Here is a 20,257-nt window from a genome sequence, read left to right on the forward strand (position 1 = left end):
AAATGTTCTCTTGTTGTTTTCAACACTGCCACTTGCTGGTATTATGCTGCCTTGTGTTCTCTGCATGTGTGTGTGTGTGTGTGTGTGTGTGTGTGTGTGTGTGTGTGTGTGTGTGTGTGTGTGTGTGTGTGTGTGTGTGTGTGTGTGTTTATGATCTAGATCAGGGATTTTTCAAATTCTGAGTTTTGTTGATTACGATATAACCTTTAGTTTAATGCCATTTGATTTCATATCTTTATTCATGAAATAAAGAATATTGCATATACACATGTACAAACATTCCTTGCAACTTTGTTTATTGCATCTTCTTCAGCCAAGAGGATTCTTGGTGTCGTATTTGTCTTGGCTTATATTTATTTAACCTAGTGTTTTGGTTTTCCCGATGGGAAACACCATCTCATTGTGTTTTTCTGTTGTTGTGTTCTGTTGTTGGGAGGATGATGTTTCCCAAGCGTGTTCTTACATGTATGTGAACCACATGTCACATCTGCTGGGAAGCAGCGGCTCATTTTTCATATTTTGATGGATTTTGTTAACATGCATTACATGAGCTACTTGTATATGAACTGACCTACGCCTGACCCATGTGCTGTTTCTTTGTCTTAGCTGGCTGAAACTAGTTCTGCTATCATCTCATTTTGTTTTCATTATCACTTGAGGGCAGATGCTCCCAGCCTGTTCTCGCAAAGAGTCACAAGGCCAAATTGATTTCCTATGGCTACTTTTTCCTCTGGGTCTGTCACTGCAGATTTCCTCTGTAGGATTGAACCCCTTTGGTAAGGTTTTTATCTTTAATAAACATATGTAGCAGAAACTGAAGGAACAATATTAAGCTACAAAATGCTCAAGTTTACGACCTCAACCCCCTTATATGGTCATCACACGTTCCTGAGCAGCGATAAGGATCAGACACACAGACCCAACTTGAAACAAAGAAACTAATGTTGAATGCAAAATAAAATGTACTTTGATATGTTATCCTGAGCTAACATGTTTAAATAATAGGAAGTGTTGCTTTACCATGACAAGTTTAATGATTATGTTCTTGATGCTATTACTAATAAGGACATTAAAACATTAATTAGGTTTAGACCAACACTAGGATCTCCCTGAAATAAGAATTAATATTTTAATTGCTTCACTAACTCTGGTGCTTCTTAAACTCTTAACTGTTGAACGGTGCATTAATCTATTAAAAGTCAATTTAATGGGTAAACCTCAAATAAATATATCATCTACTGATTCTACCTGGTGACATGTGGTCCGCTTTTATTCATGAATTGTTCATCGGTGCATTACTCATTTATTCATAATTTATCTCTCTGTTTTAATAGTTTAGTGTGTTTAGTTCAATAAACATTTCATTTATAAAGAACCTGATCCTGTGATTGTGTGTGTGTGTGTGTGTGTGTGTGTGTGTGTGTGTGTGTGTGTGTGTGTGTGTGTGTGTGCGTGTGTGAGTGTGTGTGTGTGTGTGTGTGTGTGTGTGTGTGTGTGTGTGTGTGTGTGTGTGTGTGTGCGTGTGTGTGTGTGTATGAAATATCAGGTCCCAGATATTCCATAGCAGCCTTTAAATTATGAGACTACATTAATTATGGTTATCAATTTGTCCTTATGACGGGTGCCGCTCGCAGGTATTCAATTATGTTACTCATTATAAAACTACTTTGTGATCGTTGAAGTTCGTCACTCTCCTTTACTTTTTCAATTCAGGTGTTTATGATACATCATTTTGAGTTACTAGTTAGAAATATATATTTTAGTATTAAGTATAAAATGTGCTACAAGCAATTCACGCTACTAATACAAAGACATTTTGTTGTACAACGTTATTTCAGATTTCCAGTTGGTTTAAAATTTGTATTTGAAAGTAATGTATATATATATATATTGTATTTGAAAGTAATGTGTATATATATATATATATATATATATATATACATATATGTGTGTGTGTAAAATATATATGTACATATGTACACCTGCACACTGTGTTATAACACCCTTGCCCTACTTATTTTAATGAGCTTTATATTTTCAGTCAAACAAATATTATCCCAAACAATTTTACCCTGAAGGCTATTTGCTTTTTTTTCCTAAGTCTAAAAGCAAATGAAGTCCAGGACTATACTTGTGTCACTATGACACAAGAAAAGACAAACTGTCCTTACTTTGCATTTAATATATTTGTACAATAAGAATATTTGCAAACTTAACACGTGTAACCAACTCCTGAGATAAGATTCAAAACAACAATTTCATTAACAGCAGACATCTTGTTTGATTAATTGTATATACATTTAGCAACACTATTGTTTTGTCAAACAAGACATGCATGTAAGTAATTCAGAAGGGAAAGATGTGTGTTGAGTTGAGCCAATCAGAAACAAGATACACTCTTTGTTCAGACTGTTGACATCTTAATTTGAAATTGACGGTAAAAGTTATGAAGGTGGTTAAACTGACACAAACAAGATGACAGAGGTAAAGACAGTCGTGCTCATCTTCATCTGTTTTTCACTGCTTCACGGTAAGGAAGGAAGAATTATATTAACCATCTACTAAATCAGGTAAATAATATTGATAGATGGAAGCTGATCAGCTGGAAGAAACTTTCACTTTCAAGGTTATTTCTAAGAAAATACAAGACAAACTTGAATACTGGGAACTGTTTGTCTTTTCTCAAGTTTTCGCATACTTATTGTTTTTACTTGTAGTATGTACTGTAGCTGCAACGTACTGTTACATGCAATATGCAAACAATTGGGACAAAAAAAGGATTGTGAGTCAGAATATCCAGAAAAGCATGCCGGCTTGCACGTGGTAGGACATCCTGGTATTTTGGTATACTGCATTTTAGATACTATGTATTGTGAGATACTTTGTCTGGAATACTAAGTATGGTAGTATGGGTATTGGAACATACAGGGAATGATTGGAGCTTAGCTGTAGACCACATTAAAGTGGACATACTGTACATGTGGATGCAAGTTTTGAAAATGGATTTGTTGTTCATGAAGTCTTACCCCATTATGTACAGCTTAGAAAGAAAGATTATATTTTGAGCAAATACAAGTAAAAGAAAAACACATATATCTCATGAATTTAGATTCCTTCTTTCTCTTTTTGAACTCAAGGTTTTGTTGCAGCGTTGAACTGCACGAGCCCAACTCCTGAATCCTTGTTAGATGCACTTGAGAAGGAACTATTTCCTAAAAAACTACTGCGACCTTTAAAAAGCTTTTCAGATACATTGAACATATCCATCGCAATGACTGTGGTGGGAATTTTGGGAGTGGTGAGTCCATGAGCTGCACATAAATATATTGGTGCTTGCACAAACATTTGCTTAACTTTTCTAACTAAGCTTACTGTATGTTCATTTTATTCATCATTAATAAACATGAAGGTGTCTTATCCCTAGGATGAAAAAGCCCAATCCTTGACAACATTGATATGGCAAGTCCTGGTAAGTTTTCAGAGCACTGACAGAACATGAATATGTAACATAAATGCATTAATTAAAAAAAACATATGTGATGTGATGGCACTCTAGCATTATCTAGCAGAATGTAACTTGTATTATATCCACACTTCAAAAAGGGGAAATTAATAGTCAATCCATACATTTAGTTTCAATTCTGAAGGTTGCTACAGAGTTATTGACTCGTGTACAATGCAATGAGCACAATGAAAACAGCGATTAACATTTAAGGTGTTTCGCCTCTTAGCTCGGAGCGAGGATGAGATGCGAGGATGAGATGTGAGGACAGAGGAATCCTCAGTTGGGAAATGGGATATCCTCCATTACTGGAGTGTCAGTTTTGAATGACGTCCTGTACTTCTGGCGTGTGCACAGCTGTATCACTTGTCACTGGGCTTAACCCAAAATAAATCCTGTAGACCCGGTACAATGTATTTATTGAAATTAGTCATGGGATTCAATGTATTATTTTCAGGCCCGTATTTGTGTTTCTATGTTGTACATTTTAATTAACCATTTATATGAGCATTAATCAAACTATTACAGACGTATATATAACTCAAATCACACCATACCTTGATCCTGTTACAGCGAGGCGCTTAACTATCAAATTATAAGAGCTTTACATTGCAGAGAAAAGTTGCATGACCTTTCTTTCTCTTCTCACATCCATAACTTTCCCTATTCAGCAGAGGGCAGCAAAGAAATGTCTCATAATATTAAGAAAGCACTAACAAAATAAAAGATTGCAGTACGTGGGTACCTTATTAAAAAGTATTTCCTAAGAGTAATTTGAATTGAGTAAGGCTATGGTCCAAAGCTGGATTTCCGGTTTCACTTTGGCTCTTTATGGCAGAGAGGAACAAGTTTTTCGAGCTTTGGCTACACAGAAAATATCATATATTGTTCGTTGTTATGGTCTTTTCATGGGATTTGTTGCCACTTAAAAAAATATATAAAAGAATACCACCAGACCTTTGAATCAAAGTAAAAATGGTTGTTGATCTGTTTAATGTAGGAGTGGGATATAGAGGGACTGAGTTGGGATGAGGAGCAATGTGGAACTACAAGAGTCTCCGTCCCTCGAGAAAATCTTTGGGTCCCAGACATCATTGTCTCAGAGTTGTAAGTAAAAAATAATGTTCAGTATTCTGTAAAATTTTTAATTAATTAGAAAACAAGATAAATCACACCGTCAATAGACTTTACCTCCTTCAACACAAGTATCTTGCAGCACTTTTGTACAACTTTATAGCTGTTGTGTTGTTTTGGCCACACAGGGGCTTTAACTTTGATCATTCTTTTGATCATATTGAAGCACTCTGGTTTTGAAAGGCACCATAAAATTAAAGATTTTATATTATTATTATTATTATTATTATTATTATTATTATTATTATTATTATTATTATTATTATTGTCATTATATTGCCACCATTTTAGAAATGTTATAAAGACAAGAACTGTGCCAAGTTTAATAAATATTTGGTGATTTAATTAATAAGGAAAACAGTCAAGTGAGTGGAACATGAACCCTATACTTTTTAAAAGTATGTATGTGCAATTAAAATGTTTTTCTATTTTTTCTATTCTTTTCCAGCATGGACGAAGCAAATCTTCCAAAAACTACTTATACAACAAAGTTTGTGTGATATGATAAGATCAGAAGTGATCAGCCACTGCCGGAGACGTACAGAAAATAGTCTCTTGGACGTATATCTTAGCCTTCGCTGTACTTGAACAAACTTCAGTACAATCTAAGGACCTTTACCATGAAAAGTTATTTTGTGGTTATCATTGCGGGCGTGGCGGAGAAAAAAAGCTTTTCTCCATTAACAGCAAAGACAAGAACTGTGCCCAGTTTTACACATTTGCTGCTTTAATTAATTACAAGCAAGGAAAACAGTCAGTGGAGTAGAACATGGAATCTATACTTTTAAAGTATGTATGTGCAATTAAAAAAATATACATTATATTCTTTTTCCAGGATGGTGGAGGACAAATCTCCCAAAACTCCCTATGTCTACTTATACAATACAGGCCGTGTATTTGATGATAAGTCGATCAGAGTGCTCAGCTCCTGCCGATTAGTAATCTACACGTTCCCCTTCGATGTTCAAAACTGCTCGCTGACCTTTGGATCATACTTACACTTTGGTAAGCCTGAGCAAAAACTACAGGAAACAGGAAAAACATAACATCTGATCTCAGAACTGCAATTATAATGCATTATAATTCAATGACAAGAATAGAACTAAATGAATTAATTTACGTTGATAACTTAGCTGTACTCATTTGCACCACAAGCAGCACTTTTGCATGATATGGACAAACTTTCCTGAGCTTTTATTCCAGCTGGAGACATAAGAATGATTCCAAGCATGACAGCTGAAGAGATCCTGGAGGAGTCCAGAAGTGTGATAGAGACCATTGGGGAGTGGGAGCTTGTAGATATCAGAGTATCTCCACATTCCCTGGTGATAATCGATGGAAGCTACTCTGAGATCAAATATAATGTGAGCGATTCTATCTTATTCTGTATTCACATGATGATTACTGGTATTTATCTGTTTAAAGTAAGCAATTTTAGCTATTAGCTGTTATACCGGCAGTTATCTGTTTAAAATCATCAGTTGTGATACCTTAAAAAGATTTAATGTGTAAGATATGATAGAATTTAAACATTATTAACAGAGTGTGAACAGTGTTGTCTATGTGTTGTATTGAAGAGATATCTGATGAAATCAGCAGTCTCAGTGCACTAGTGCACGTAGTCCATGTGTTGTGTTCAACAGTGTCATCTCAGTATGCCAGGTCAGAGCGGCCTGTAGTTTTTTATTACAACTACTACCAGCATGAAATGTATGCTTAATCTGGATCAAAATATGTCAATGCAAAAAAAAATAAGGCAAGGGTATCAGTTATGAAAAATGTCATGAACGCTGGACACACTAACAGTGAAGCAATTTAACAATGACAAAATTACAGAGTTTTTTGGAAGGCCTATGTAAAAATAGGTTTTATGAAGAAGAGTGAAGTGGATGTTGTTGTTTTGTTTTTTTGTCATCGTAGACACCAAAATCTCATTTATTAATGGTAATTCAATATCATATCATTAAGTCTCACTTAAACTTTGAGGCTTTGTACTTGTTTTTTCTTCCCAAGATCATTCTGAGACGTAGGTCAACCCTCTACGTGGTGAACCTGCTGATCCCCAGCTGCTTCCTCATCACATTGGACCTCTTCAGCTTCCTGCTGCCTCCCCATAGTGTGGACAGATCCTCCTTCAAGATGACCCTCATCCTGGGCTACACCGTCTTCCTGTTCAACGTGAACGACCTTCTGCCTGTCACTGGGGAGTCAATACCTCTCATCAGTGAGTGACACCTCTGATATAAGTAGATTTATAATTAGGGAAACTACAGCTCTTATTGAGATGAAGATTATGCTAAATCATCCTTTTTAACTAGCGTTACTAGTCTTATTGACTAAATGCCATCGTCGGTCAATTTTTGCCTTTTCCTCTGATGGCTCTCCTGCTCTGTCCACTGAATTGTAACTAAACCAATTAGATTATTTCTACCTTCATTGCAGCTATTCCATATAAATGTCACTCTGTTACCCAACCTTGATAAATAAAGTTTGAATAGAAAAATGTCTCTTTTCTTCTTTACCCTTTTTTTGTTTGCTGCAGACGCTTTCTTCTCCATCACTCTCGCTCTGATGGTGGCCAGCCTGTTGGAGACGGTGTTGATCACTAACGTCCAGTTCAGCTCCAGCCAGTACAGTGCGGTGCCTCACTGGCTCAGTGTCCTCGTGTTGAGATATCTAGCTTTTGTCACTTGTCTCCCTTCAAAAAAGAAGAGCAACCGCGTCACAGTCTCCCTTCACCCACCTGCTAGAGGTAAAATAAAACTATATTTAAAACAAATATTTATTTCACTACTACTTATTGTAATAAGCGTGTATATAACTCAATAAAAAAAAACATATACTTTATTAGGCCCACTGGCACCTTTCCATCTAAAAGGCCTGGTGTAGGCATAAATTATATTTTGAGCTGGCCCGTTTAAAAAAAGTAGAAAAAAAGACAAAAAAACAAAAAAATAGCGACAATTTTACTTTGCAGCACTCACCATTACAAAGGCAAGCACTTTGTCAAACACAACAGCGAATCACTTGTCTGTACAACATGATCAAACAACAGAAACTATAAAGGATTTACACAACAGTATAGACAAAAATCTATTCATTATATCTTATGCTGGGCAGAAAGTGCAAGGCACTGTTAATTACACAAGGAGAGTGAACCTTCAAAATAAAACAGGAAACAGATTGAACAAAAATCCAAGACCATGAGAAGTTCCACAGTCAGCTCACAACAGCAATGATTAAGCAGCTGTTTACACAAATCAGCAGTAAAAGGAAATCAAAGAATTGAAACATCCAGCCGAGCATTGTTTGAATTAAGAAAAAAAAACACACTCCTTAATTTCTATTAAATCAACCAAAAACAATTAAATATGGTTGAAATGACTTAATTTTAAGTCAAAAGGTCTACTATAGTTTATTTTTTTCTGGCTTCTAAGACAGGATGTATACAGAGTTGTTGTTATTATTAGATTTAGTATAAGTACCTGGCAAAAGAAAATGTGACACCCCAAATTTCACACTATCACTCTAATCTGGATTTCTTTCTTTTTCTTTTGTTTTTTAAACATATTCAGCAATAAATTCCAGCATCATCTCTTCAAGAGATCTTCAGAGTATGTCCATTGATACACCTCCAGTAAAAACCCCTCCGGAGCCGGCCCTGGTTGAACTGAGGATGCTGAGCCGAGATCTAATGGCCATCCGCCTCCAGGTGGACAAACACTTCCAGGGGAGCAAGACCTCGCAGGAATGGCAAATGATCGGGATAGTCATGGACCGTCTGCTGTTCGGCTTATACATGGTGTTCATCTCTGTCAGCTTCATCATCATCATATGTATCTGGATCATTGATTGACCAGTTGGCAGCTTAAAATTTAAATTCATTAATTAAAATTAAATGAATGAAAACATGTAGTATTTTTAATTTTTCTCAAGAGTTCTGGTAGAAGATTTGAAAACGGACTTATTTGAAGCAGGAGAAACAAAGAGAAATGCAGAAATGTGCATCACAAATCACCTTCCACCCAATTCAGTCCAGTTCTATCTAAAGGCCCTGTCACACATATCCGTATGGCAGAAATGTATGCTGGCGTATATGAAAATTTGTCAGAATCCAAATACGTCCATGTCCACGTTTTCATTGGATCGGAAAAGTGAACGTATACAGATACACATGTCTAACCTATTGATAGCGCATCACTTACTTATACAAAATGTATCAGACGAATACCCAACAAATGCATAACGTATACAAAAATATGACGTATACAAAATATCGGCAACACGCTGGTGTACATTGATATAAGCATAAGTAGTATTCGTTAAGAGCTCACTGTGTTACGCTGGGGTACGTTGTTGAACGCTGATGTTTTGAGCATGTTCAAAATTACCGGACGCACCCAACAGTGTGCTTCATAAAATATGCAGACGTTACACATAAGTTATGTTACGTTAGACATATGTGAATACGGAATACGTACGTGAATACTTACCAACGTAAATTTAGTACGTAAATCCCTACGTGAATACTTACCTACGTAAATATAGTACGTAAATACCTAGGTGAATACTTACCTACGTGAATACCTACGTGAGTACAGTACGTGAATAAGTCAGAGGTACGTTAGATATAGGCTACGTCGGCTGACGGTGAACCCTACAGCCAACTTATTGATAACGAGTGGATAACCTATTCGTAACCTATGTTAAGCTTATCCCTGACGACAGAGTAACTTATTAAACATGTTTTTACACTACAGCTAGCATTCAGCTAGCGTTTTGGGAGCTTATTGGGGTTTGAATATAGTATATAGGGTCCCTGTGAGTAGCTCATCCTCACTTCTTCACAGTACGTCTTGATGAATACATCAACACATCATCAACCCATCATCAGAGAGCATGGAGGATGCTGAGCGGCTGTGACAAGAGTACATTCTAGCCGTTTTCCAGCATCAGCATGACGTGAACCAAATGGCACTTTTCCAGCTCCGTTGGCCAGGCGCTCTGATACTTTTTGTATAAGTAAGTGATACGCTATCAATAAGTTCGACATACGTATAATAATTTGTTATGTATTCGTTATGTATGCGTCAGCTACAACACCGCTGTGGAAAAGTTGGACGTATTTGGATTTTGAGCTACTTTTCATATACTCCAGCATACATTTCTGCCATATGGCCCTCCGTATGGCGTGTTTGGCGTATCGTCTGCGTCCTTCAAACGATCACAACTTACCCTTAATTTATATCAACGTATTGCCGATATTTTGTATACACCAGCATACGTTTCTGCCATACGGATATGTGTGACAGGGCCTTAAAGCGGCAACGTATACCATTTAGTCAGACTGGCATTGTTGTTGTTTTTAGATTAAATTGTTTTTTTCCGTGTAACAATTATAAAATAAAATAAATGTATGTTAATATTTCTTGATTTCTAAAATGTCAGAATGATTGGCATCTGCTGTCATCATGTATTATGCATTTGAGGATTTTGTCACCCATCACTGACGATTGATTGGTTTATTTTCAAGGTAAGACAGAAATGTCCCATTATGAGGGTTACAGCTTTCTCCTTTGTCTCTACTGCCATGCATTTTCTCTAAATCTCACCAAAACAAAAAATCTCCTAATTAAAGAGGCAGCTCAACAGACTGCCACTATCCATACAAAACAGATTGGGAATCTGAAAACTGAATATCTGAAAACTGAATAACAAAAAAAACACATCTGCTCTTCAGAAACACCTTTATATATGCTTGCCTCAGGCAGTACTAATATATATAATATATTATATACAGTATATATTTATAATATATATATATATATATAATATATATATATTTATTGTTTATATATATTGTATATATATATAATGTATAAAACAGTTTCTAAAAAAGCATAAAACCAAAATGAGCATGTGATTCGACAGCGCTGGAGAATGGAACAGATTGTAACTCCCATAGGTTGAGGTGTTGAAAAATAAAATGGTTAAGTGCTTACCAAAGGTGTCAAACAACAAGTCCTATTATGTCCTGTGTGTGTTTATGAGCCATCTGCACCTACTGCAATTTTGTGTGTTTTGCTTTTCTATTCATTTATATATCCATTCATGAGGATTGACTGTCCTCAAACACATAGCAATATCCATCTGTGAATATAAAAGTATAAAAATCTCCTTTTTTTACTTGAGTTTGTATTGAAAGAAAAATACATCCACAATTTTAAAAGTTAATGGGGAAACTAAATCTATATTCGACTTGTAAGTCCTGTTTTGTGTTTTTTTGGTGAGGTATAGTCAGCATGTGATTGTGTCAGTGCATGATGTGCTGTATTACTCATGTTGTGGGGACTCAGTTAACATTTGGGTACAAAAAGCATGAAGGTAAACTACCAAAGTTTAGTGACCTTACTAAGTAAGGCAGGTAGTGGGTGTGGTTAATGTTAGGGTAAGTCTCCAGAGAATTAATATTAGTCATTGCATTGTCCTGCTAAGTGGCAAAAACAAGTGTGTGTGCATTTAAACTGGCAACAGGAGCTCTTTGCCTGATTAGATTGTTGGTTGTGGAGGATATTTAGTCCATCAGACACATCCAGCATGAGTCCGTCTCAGCAGAGTATCAGCATCATCTCAAGTTTACTCTTATTTTCAGGTAATGACACCTTCATTCACTACTTTATTGTCTGTAGTTATGTACGTGTTTCATTTTCCAGACTGACACATGTCATTTAAGTAGTAATACTTATTGTAGTAGTTTATCTTGCCTGTTTCAAGATATAATGATCCTTACAGTACAATGACATGTCATCTTTTCTGTTTTACCCAGGCACATTTGAATTGCTTGCTTATGAGAATGTATAAATAGAAAGCATGTATCTATTATTTATCTATCCACTATACTTCACATTTGTGTTAAATCATGTGTAGTATTGAATTCCAAGTAATCTTGTAATCAAGCATCTTTCCACAAATGAGTTGTTATGCTACATTAGATTTGAAGAACATCTTGAAAGTAATTAAAGGATGTTATTGTGACCACATTTGTCTTATCATATCATTCATATCATATCATTTGTCAAAGGGATATTAGGATATTGTTACAGTGATACAATTATTATTCAAAACTCATTTGCTCATCCGTATCCAAATCATTTAGATTTTAAGTTTTGTTTGTGATATTTATGTCTGCAATAATATTCTGTTTAGTCACTTTGCAGTTTGCAACACATATTCAGTCGTAGTTGCATTTGAACCACAAGTAAGCAAGCACAAACATTTTGTTTTGCAGTGTTTAGTAAAGCTTTATAATTAGAAAACTGCTTGTCATTTATCAAAATAATAAAAAAATAAGTTAAGTTTAAGTTTCAAGTTTTATTTGCCATATGCAAGTTCACAGGGTCAACAGTACAATGAAATGTGTGCGAGAGAGACAGCGTGTCAGCTCAGCAATATCAGCTAAATTACATTTTATATTTATATATATATGAAATATTTTAAAATATGTACTATATACAATTGAGTTAAACAATAATTACAAAATTACAAAAAAACGTATGTACATATGAATATGAAGAGAAAAAAATGTGAAAAGTAAACTGTATTTAAATATATTTATATTTATTTAGTGCAGACAGCAAGTGAGTGAATGTGTCTGTGGTTGAGAAGCCTGTATCGTCTGCCTGACGTTAACAGGGAGAACAGTCTGCGTGCTGCGTGGCTGTGGTCCTTGATGATGCTTTGTGCCCTGCGGAGGCAGACTGGGAGACTGTTGCCAATGATGTATTGTACCGCCTCCACCACTCACTGAAGCGATTTGCGGCTTTCAGCAGAACAGTTCCCATACCAGATCGTGATACAGTCCGTCAACAAGCTCTCGATGGTTCCTCTGTAGAAGTTTGTGAGGATGCTGGTGTTCATGCCAAACTTCCTCAGTCTTCTCAGGAAATAGAGCCGCTGATAAGCTTTCTTGGTCACTGTGTTTGTGTGAAGTGACCAGGAGAGGTCCTCAGTGATGTGCGCACTGAGGAACTTAAAGCTACTGACCCTTTCAACCTCAGCATCACCGACATGGATGGGGAGGTGTCCACCCCCCTTCTGTCTCCTGTAGTCCACGATCATCTCTTTAGTCTTGCTGACGTTAAGAGAGAGGTTATTTTCCTGACACCAGCTGTGCAGTATCTTCACCTCCTCTCTGTAGGCCATCTCATCATTGTTTGTGATGAGGCCCATGATGGTCGTATCGTCAGCAAACTTAAAGATGATGTTTGAACAGTCGTAGGTGAACAGGGAGTACAGGAGGGGGCTGAGCACACAGCCTTGTGGTGCACCCGTGTTCAGTGTCAGCGAGGAAGAAGTGTGGCTGCCGACTCTCACCACCTGGGGCCTGCCTGTCAGGAAGTTGAATATCCAGCTCCAGATGGAGGCATCCAGACCAAGATCAGCAAGCTTAGCGACAAGTTTAGGGGGAATAATAGTGTTAAATGTGAAGCTGTAGTCTATGAAGAGCATTCTCACATATGTATTCCCTCTGTCCAGGTGGGTGAGTGCAGTGTGTGTCGCCAAGGAGATGGCATCATCCGTGGCCCTGTTTTGTCTGTACACAAACTGAAGGGGGTCCAAGTTGTCAGGAAAAGAGGAGCAGATGTGGGTTTTGACTAGTCGCTAGATGCACTTCATGATGACTGATGTCAGTGCGACAGGGCGAAAGTCATTTAAGCAGGAGGCTGCTGATTTCTTGGGGACAGAAACAATGGTGGATGACTTGAAGGGGGTGGGTACTACAGACTGAGTCAGGGAGAGGTTGAAGATGTTGGTGAACACCTCTGCAAGCTGTTCAGAAAATGCAGTTAAGGTTAAAAAAAAAAGAAAATGCAGTTAAGGTGTAATTAAAAGCAACAGTCAATTATTTTTATAACTGTCCTCGCTCTCTCTCGTCAGTGTCTCTATGTTGTAGTAAACTGTCCTGTAAAGAAGGCCACAGCGGTCCAACCCATGAGTCCATGCAGGCTGTGTTTGACCTAAAACCCTTCAGGCCAGTAGTGAACCTCAGCAATCCCACCATCAGTAACATCTCCTTCACCTTGTATGCTGTCCTGGGGGTGGTGAGTTTGTAAAATACTAAAAGCATTTAAACCAGATTAAAGAAGTTAATAGGGGATATGTAAGGGAACTTTAATGCAGATGTTTGCTGTAATAAAATTGTCTATATAAGTGCAAACATCATAACTGCAATTTATATTACAATTAATGTTATAATCATGTGGATTATAATTATAAAACATTGCATTTTTAGACTAAATTCTAAATCTGGTTTGAGCAGTCAGCTTCACATAAAGGTTTACCTGTTGTTTATTACATTTCAGAATGAGAAAACCCAAATACTTACTACCTTCTTGTGGCTGAGACAGGTAAGTAGCATGGAAAGACATAACGCACTGTCAACAAATGTAATGCTGATTCATCATGTGCCTGTAACCACAGCAGGGTCACATACAGAGATTATAAATCGACTGGCAAGCAGACATTTTAACTTTTGTGTTGGAAGTTTAACGGCACGTTATTTCTGATTAATTCCCTTTAGTACTGGCACCATGAGTTCTTGGTTTGGGACCCTGATGAGTGTGACGGCGTCACCAGGATTTCTCTCCCTGTGGCGCAGCTCTGGTCTCCAGACATCATCGTTTATGAGTTGTAAGTTCTCCACCTGCAAAAGGGTGTTTTTTTTTTCCCTTCAATGGATCCCTGCAGGTCTTGTACGCAAAACTAAATAGCTCATAATGAACTTGAACATGTTTACTACTAGAAAAAGTACAATGGACAACCACTCAAAGTCAGAATGCCTACGTGTAGATTCTGGCAAAGCCATCGACCCCGACTTCACGAAGAAGCAGTTGTCTGAAGTCACTCAACAATGCAAGTCGCACATTGCAAATAGTAAAGACAACATAAAGTATATTTCCCTGTACTTAATTAAAATGATACATATCATCATATAGTAGAACTTGTTTTGCATGTAAATTAATGTCAAAATATGTCGGCAATGTTATTTGGTGGCTGATTACGGTAAAGAATCTCTGAAAGCTATATATGCACAAAAGTTATTCAGCAAAATGTTGAAAATGACCAAAAAAACGTCCGTTTGTCACGGTCAGCCATGTTTTGTTTAAGTTTAGCACCTGGAACGCTTGGAGGTCGGAAGTTAAGAAAGTCCCACCTCTGACCAACCTTAAGAATGATGGCCACTGTTATAGAATGATAATCCAATCAGCAACTAAGAGGTGTTTACACAGATCTGAAAAGGGCAGAATTCACACACCCCTACTTCCTGAAACAGAATCCCAACTGCTGGGTCCTGATCAAGTGCACCAGCTGCATCATCGCTCCCTGATGTGGTAGCACATATGTTAGTCCCAAAGACAACACCGGGTGCGAAAATGCATCATCTCCCTGGGGAGGTGAAGCACTCGTCCTCAAGTTGATACATGACGGTTCAGGGAACAGATGTGAAGCATCAACCACACACACACACACTCTCCCAGTGTCTTCAAGCGGAGAGCAGAAAAATTGTATGAATTGTTAAAGAGGATATTGCCTCAAATAATTTATTTTTTCATTGAAATATCTGAAGGTTTAACCATTTCTGTTTATTCACCCAGTGTGGATGACGATGTTTCCCAAGCGTGCCCTTACGTCTACATCAACCACACAGGTCACATCCGCTGGGACAGGATGCTTCGGCTTGTCTCATCCTGCAACCTGGAGATCTTCAGTTTTCCTTTTGATGTGCAGAATTGCACATTTACATTTGGCTCCTATATGCACACCAGTAAGAAAAGGCTTCTTAACAACTTCCAGCCATTGGCAACACTTACAGAACCTAAAGCTGCCTCAATAGTAGGTCAGAAAATGCACTGCTCTGTATTGCACGTTTAGGATCTTTTGCAGGGAATAAAAGAAAGAAAAGAAAAAAACTTAATATATCCTTATTTAATTAGAAAAGTGCACTAAGTAGATTGCAGATCTCCGCCAGGTGTGTATACAATGACATACATTTGATTAAATGAGCACAAACCACAATTGCCACCCGTCTGCAAGCGTATCATCGCATTTTTTCATTTCTCACGCAATAGTTACGCTCTTATTTTAAACTATACAGATGTCTGCACCTGAAGCAGTTGTTGATCACTTGTGGCCCCTGCCATCCTTCTAAGAGTAGTAAGGAGTCAGCCATCAACGATGGTATAAAAACAGTCAATAAAATAATTCTCAATTTAACTTATTTTTCAAAAAGTGTGAATCCCGGCAACCATGAGGTCCTTTAGCATACAGTCCTAAATTAACACAAAACATATTAGTCCGATGGGTCCAGTAGTATGCAAGATTGGCTGAGGACAGACAGACGCACACACACACACACACGCAAATACATAATCTCCTGGCAGATATTAAATCAATTACATTTAGCCAACTTATTTCTTATTTAGGTTTGTTTAGATGTTGTTTAGTGCTACAGAAGTGCCTGAATAGTTTTCCCTCTCTGGTTGTGTTTCTCTCAGTAAGGGACGTGAGGCTTGGTCCAGCTCTGACCTTTGAGGAGATGTCTCTAAACTCAAAGCGTTACCTGGAAGCCAGTGGAGAGTGGGAGCTGGTGGATATCCTGGGAGGGACCTCCATCCTCCAGTTTGGGATCGACGAGTGGGACATCATCACCATCTGGGTGAGTGGAATCAGTTAGACTGAGTTTAATACTCTTACATGTGCAAATATAACAGCCGTAAATAAGAGATTTAGCTGTCTGGCCCGCAACTACTATTTTGGTTCACTGTATATATATATATATATGTATATATGTATATACCAGACTCTGGGAGACGAGGAGCAAATCATTAGCTGCGAACACCAAGATACATTCTGCACAAACTGACAAGGAACAAGGAGAAACACACAGGTTTATACAGAGAGCTAATCACAAGAACAAGACAGTTGGAGTAAGTAGGCACTGGTATAAGGAGGGAAACACAAGGATTGGCTAGCGATGAGGACAACGAGGTTGTGGTAGGCAACAACAAGACAAATACAAAATAGGTGTGCAGAGTAAAATAATGTAGCAGGACTACAGCAACACAAGAGAAACTCCAGACATACAAACTGTTTGCAATAAGTAATGCAAAGCAGAGATAACAAAGAACCCAAAACCAAACCCCAGACCTCCCAAAACCAAGCAATAAACACTTAACAGGCGACCATAATGAAGACCTGGAGCTGAACTTGTTTTTGCTTTCCCTAAGTGGCCAAATCAGTTATTGCAGGTTTAACACAGAATTAACAAAGTATAAATAAAACTACTTTCTCAAGAATAACTCTTTGTGCACATATTGCCATTGTTACATGTTACCTTTTGAATGCACATTTCTCTCCTTCGAAAAATAAGTTAGTTTGATATGTGTTATGATAAGTAGCCTACCATGTTATTGATGTCCTACACTAGTAAAGGTGGTGAGATTCTTCAAACTGACTCTTGTTCACTAGGTGGTCATAAAACGGCGGCCAGTCCTCTACGTGGTCAACCTGCTGATCCCCAGCTCCTTCCTCATGCTCATCGACATCCTGTCTTTCTACCTGCCCCCCCATAGCGTGGACCGCGCCTCCTTCAAGATGACCCTCATCTTGGGCTACACCGTCTTCCTGCTCATCATGAACGACCTACTGCCCAGCACCGCAAACGGCACCCCCATCATAGGTCAGAGCTGGTGATCTAACCTGAGCACTATCATAGCCTGGGTTATAGGTTCCACCATCGCCAACATCATGATAACAAACTGGTCCACACTACCACCAGCCGTTTCCTTAAATATGCACAATTTGATCAAATGACTGTAAGTAATTTGCCCCAAAGTTGCAAAAATCAATCAATGCAGTTTTGAGTTTTTCCCCTTTGCTGTGACAAACTACACAGCTCTCTAACATTTTTCAGGGTTTTTTGCCGATTATCTCAAAATAGAATTTCTTTGTACTAATACATCAAACATCAGTTTAAAAAATCATGCAATCAAGGGGTCTTTTGCTTTAGTTTAGAGAGATACATTTGAAAAGAAATCACTGATTCAATGGAACTGAAGTCATCTCCCTGAAGATAGTTTTCTGCTACTGAGGAAATACGTTTAATATTTGACCTTTTGAATGTGTATGCTTCGATCTCTGAATCTATCCTTCAATCTAGGTATCTATTTCTCGGTGTGTCTGGCCCTCATGGTCATCAGTCTACTGGAGACCGTCATCATTACCAACGTCCTCCACCACAGCACCATGAAATATCAAGAGGTTCCAAACTGGGTGAGGGTGGTTGTCCTCAAACACATAGCCTACATCATCTGCTACCGATGGCCGGAGGACGTCCAACCCCCCCCTATACCACAGAAGGGTAAACCTGAAAGTTCAAATGGCGGTTCAGAGTCGTGGATCATCCAACCAGCCAACCAGACACCTGCCCAGCACCCAACCAGCAACATAGGTAATCAAACTCAGTAAATTACAAATACTGCTTTGCTATTACTTTTTCCAACTGGAGCTGCTCAGTGGCCTAAAGTCCAAAATACTACAGGTCATCTATTAAAACAAAAACAAAAATGAATCTATGTAAGGTAAGGAAATGGAGCTATAATGACACAATTTCTGCAGACTATAAAAGTGAATTACAGTCAAGTTATACAAGTATATAAAGAGTATTATTATTATTAACACCAATGCTATCTCTGTCTAACTAAAGCTAAATGACCCAATTGTTTTTACTTATTATTTACATCTCCATAATCATCTTAACAACTGACAAGCATTTTTTTTCTTTTATATATATTTTCAATAAATATTACACACAAACACACACATACACATACACAAACAGACAAACACAAGCACACACACACATGCATGCATACATGCATATACATTTGACGTATTACTTTAATTTAAAACAGAAATTCCACACCAACTAACTGTTAATCATCAGTAAGTCTGTAAGTTCAGAGTGATGAATTCAAATTATCTCTTTAGTATATATGATTTCACCATAAAACGAGTTTGAATGAGTCTTAGCTCATAAAGTCTTTAGTAATATGTAAATTGGAAACATCTGTAGCGTTGTCCAATCAAAAGCAAATAACTATGTAAACAGGAAGTCAATGTAGCATCACAAGCTGTAAAACAACCTCCAAAAATAATGGTTTTGGAAAAGCGATCAATATTAAACTGCTAATCCTTTGTAAATGTAGGCAGGACTTTGCTTTATTCCTATATGCATAGATGGAGAAATATATTTTATTAGTAGAGTTAGTATTCTTAAAGATTAGACTTAAAGGGAAATACCTGATCATGCTAACCTGACCGTTGTTATTTTGTCATTTTATTATTATTATTATAAGTTTTGTATTTTGGGGTATTTTATGTTGTCTGTATGAAATGTTCAGCATCATTTTAATCAAGTGTCACGTCAGATGTGCCGATATTACCTATTGTTCTGTAAACAGGTCATGTACAGTATGTGCAAGCTAACGTTAGCTTTGTCAGTTGGTTTCAGGTAGCTCCACAAGAGTTACAGCTGGCAGTCACTGGGTGTAAACTGTAACATCCCTCCTATTGCTGTTCTCATGCCAGGTGCTGCTGCTCTGCCTGAACTGCAACAGATCTGTCAATACCTGGGAGACCTTCGTGCCCACCTCACCTCGCTGCAGAAGGCGAACGAACTGCAGGATCAATGGTGCCACGTAGGATATGTCCTTGACTTCCTGCTCTTCCGTATCTATCTGCTGCTTATATCATGTTATGCACTGGTCATAATCTCCATGTGGTGCATCTGGATCAGTCCTAAGTGATCGATTCAGGGACAATTCATAGAATGTCGAAGTCACAAATTATGAAATAATTATGAATCAATAACTTCTTGATTTAATTTGACCAGAATTCTGTTGTTTCGAGTTGGAGATCACTTTGGGGTTGACAGGATGTTAACATGAAATGTTTTATGTAAAATAATTAAACATGAGAATTAGAGAATAAACCCAAGTATAAACAATAAATCTTCTTTGCCTCAGATATTTGTCTTAAGGTTATTAAAAACAGCCTCTATTAGGTCTCGGCCTGTTCGTTAGATGTTTTGTGTTGTGTTTGTACTTCCTGTTTTATTTTGTTAATTACCTGTTCTCTGTTGTTTCTACTTCCTACCCCCAGGTGATCCCAATCTGTTCGTTAGTGTCCTCACCTGTGTCTCGTTCCCTCTCACTTCTTGGTGTGTATATAGAGTCTGTTTTGTTTGTCTCTCGTTGCCAGTTCGTCTTCGTACTTCGATGTCAAGAGTTCCAGCATTAGTCCCGTCTTCCTGTTTCCCAAGCGTTTGATTCCCCGGCTTCCTCGACCTTGTTTCCGTGACTCGATTCTGCCCTTGCCTGATACTTGTCTGCTGTGCTGTTACGCTGAGTATCTGCCCGTGTACCAAACCTGTTTCCGTGACCCGACTCTGCTCCTGGATTACCCCTTGATACTTTGTATGATCATCTGTCTATGCGTGTACCATAGCAACTGCAAAGTTTTCAGTAAAGACCATTTCCATCCAACATTTATCTGCCTCTG

At 37.8% G+C, this 20,257-nt stretch overlaps 2 protein-coding genes across 2 annotated transcripts; both read left to right on the forward strand.

Moving 5' to 3' along the window:
* The first annotated feature begins 2,475 nt into the window (after window positions 1-2,475).
* LOC115006966 (5-hydroxytryptamine receptor 3A-like) lies at window positions 2,476-8,492 on the forward strand. The gene is made up of 9 exons (XM_029429598.1): window positions 2,476-2,530; window positions 3,138-3,298; window positions 3,425-3,469; window positions 4,503-4,609; window positions 5,472-5,641; window positions 5,840-6,000; window positions 6,650-6,860; window positions 7,179-7,388; window positions 8,212-8,492. Exons 1-9 carry the CDS (start codon window positions 2,476-2,478, stop codon window positions 8,490-8,492), a joined length of 1,401 nt encoding a protein of 466 aa, XP_029285458.1.
* Window positions 8,493-13,301: 4,809 nt separating this feature from the next.
* LOC115006967 (5-hydroxytryptamine receptor 3A) lies at window positions 13,302-19,503 on the forward strand. Its single transcript, XM_029429599.1, has 9 exons — window positions 13,302-13,410; window positions 13,574-13,737; window positions 13,999-14,043; window positions 14,217-14,326; window positions 15,292-15,461; window positions 16,192-16,352; window positions 17,165-17,375; window positions 17,856-18,146; window positions 19,286-19,503. The coding sequence occupies exons 1-9, from the start codon at window positions 13,302-13,304 to the stop codon at window positions 19,501-19,503; spliced, it is 1,479 nt and encodes a 492-aa protein (XP_029285459.1).
* Window positions 19,504-20,257: the final 754 nt, after the last annotated feature.

Source organism: Cottoperca gobio, chromosome 4 (genome assembly GCF_900634415.1).
Source record: "Cottoperca gobio chromosome 4, fCotGob3.1, whole genome shotgun sequence".
Taxonomy (NCBI): domain Eukaryota; kingdom Metazoa; phylum Chordata; class Actinopteri; order Perciformes; family Bovichtidae; genus Cottoperca; species Cottoperca gobio.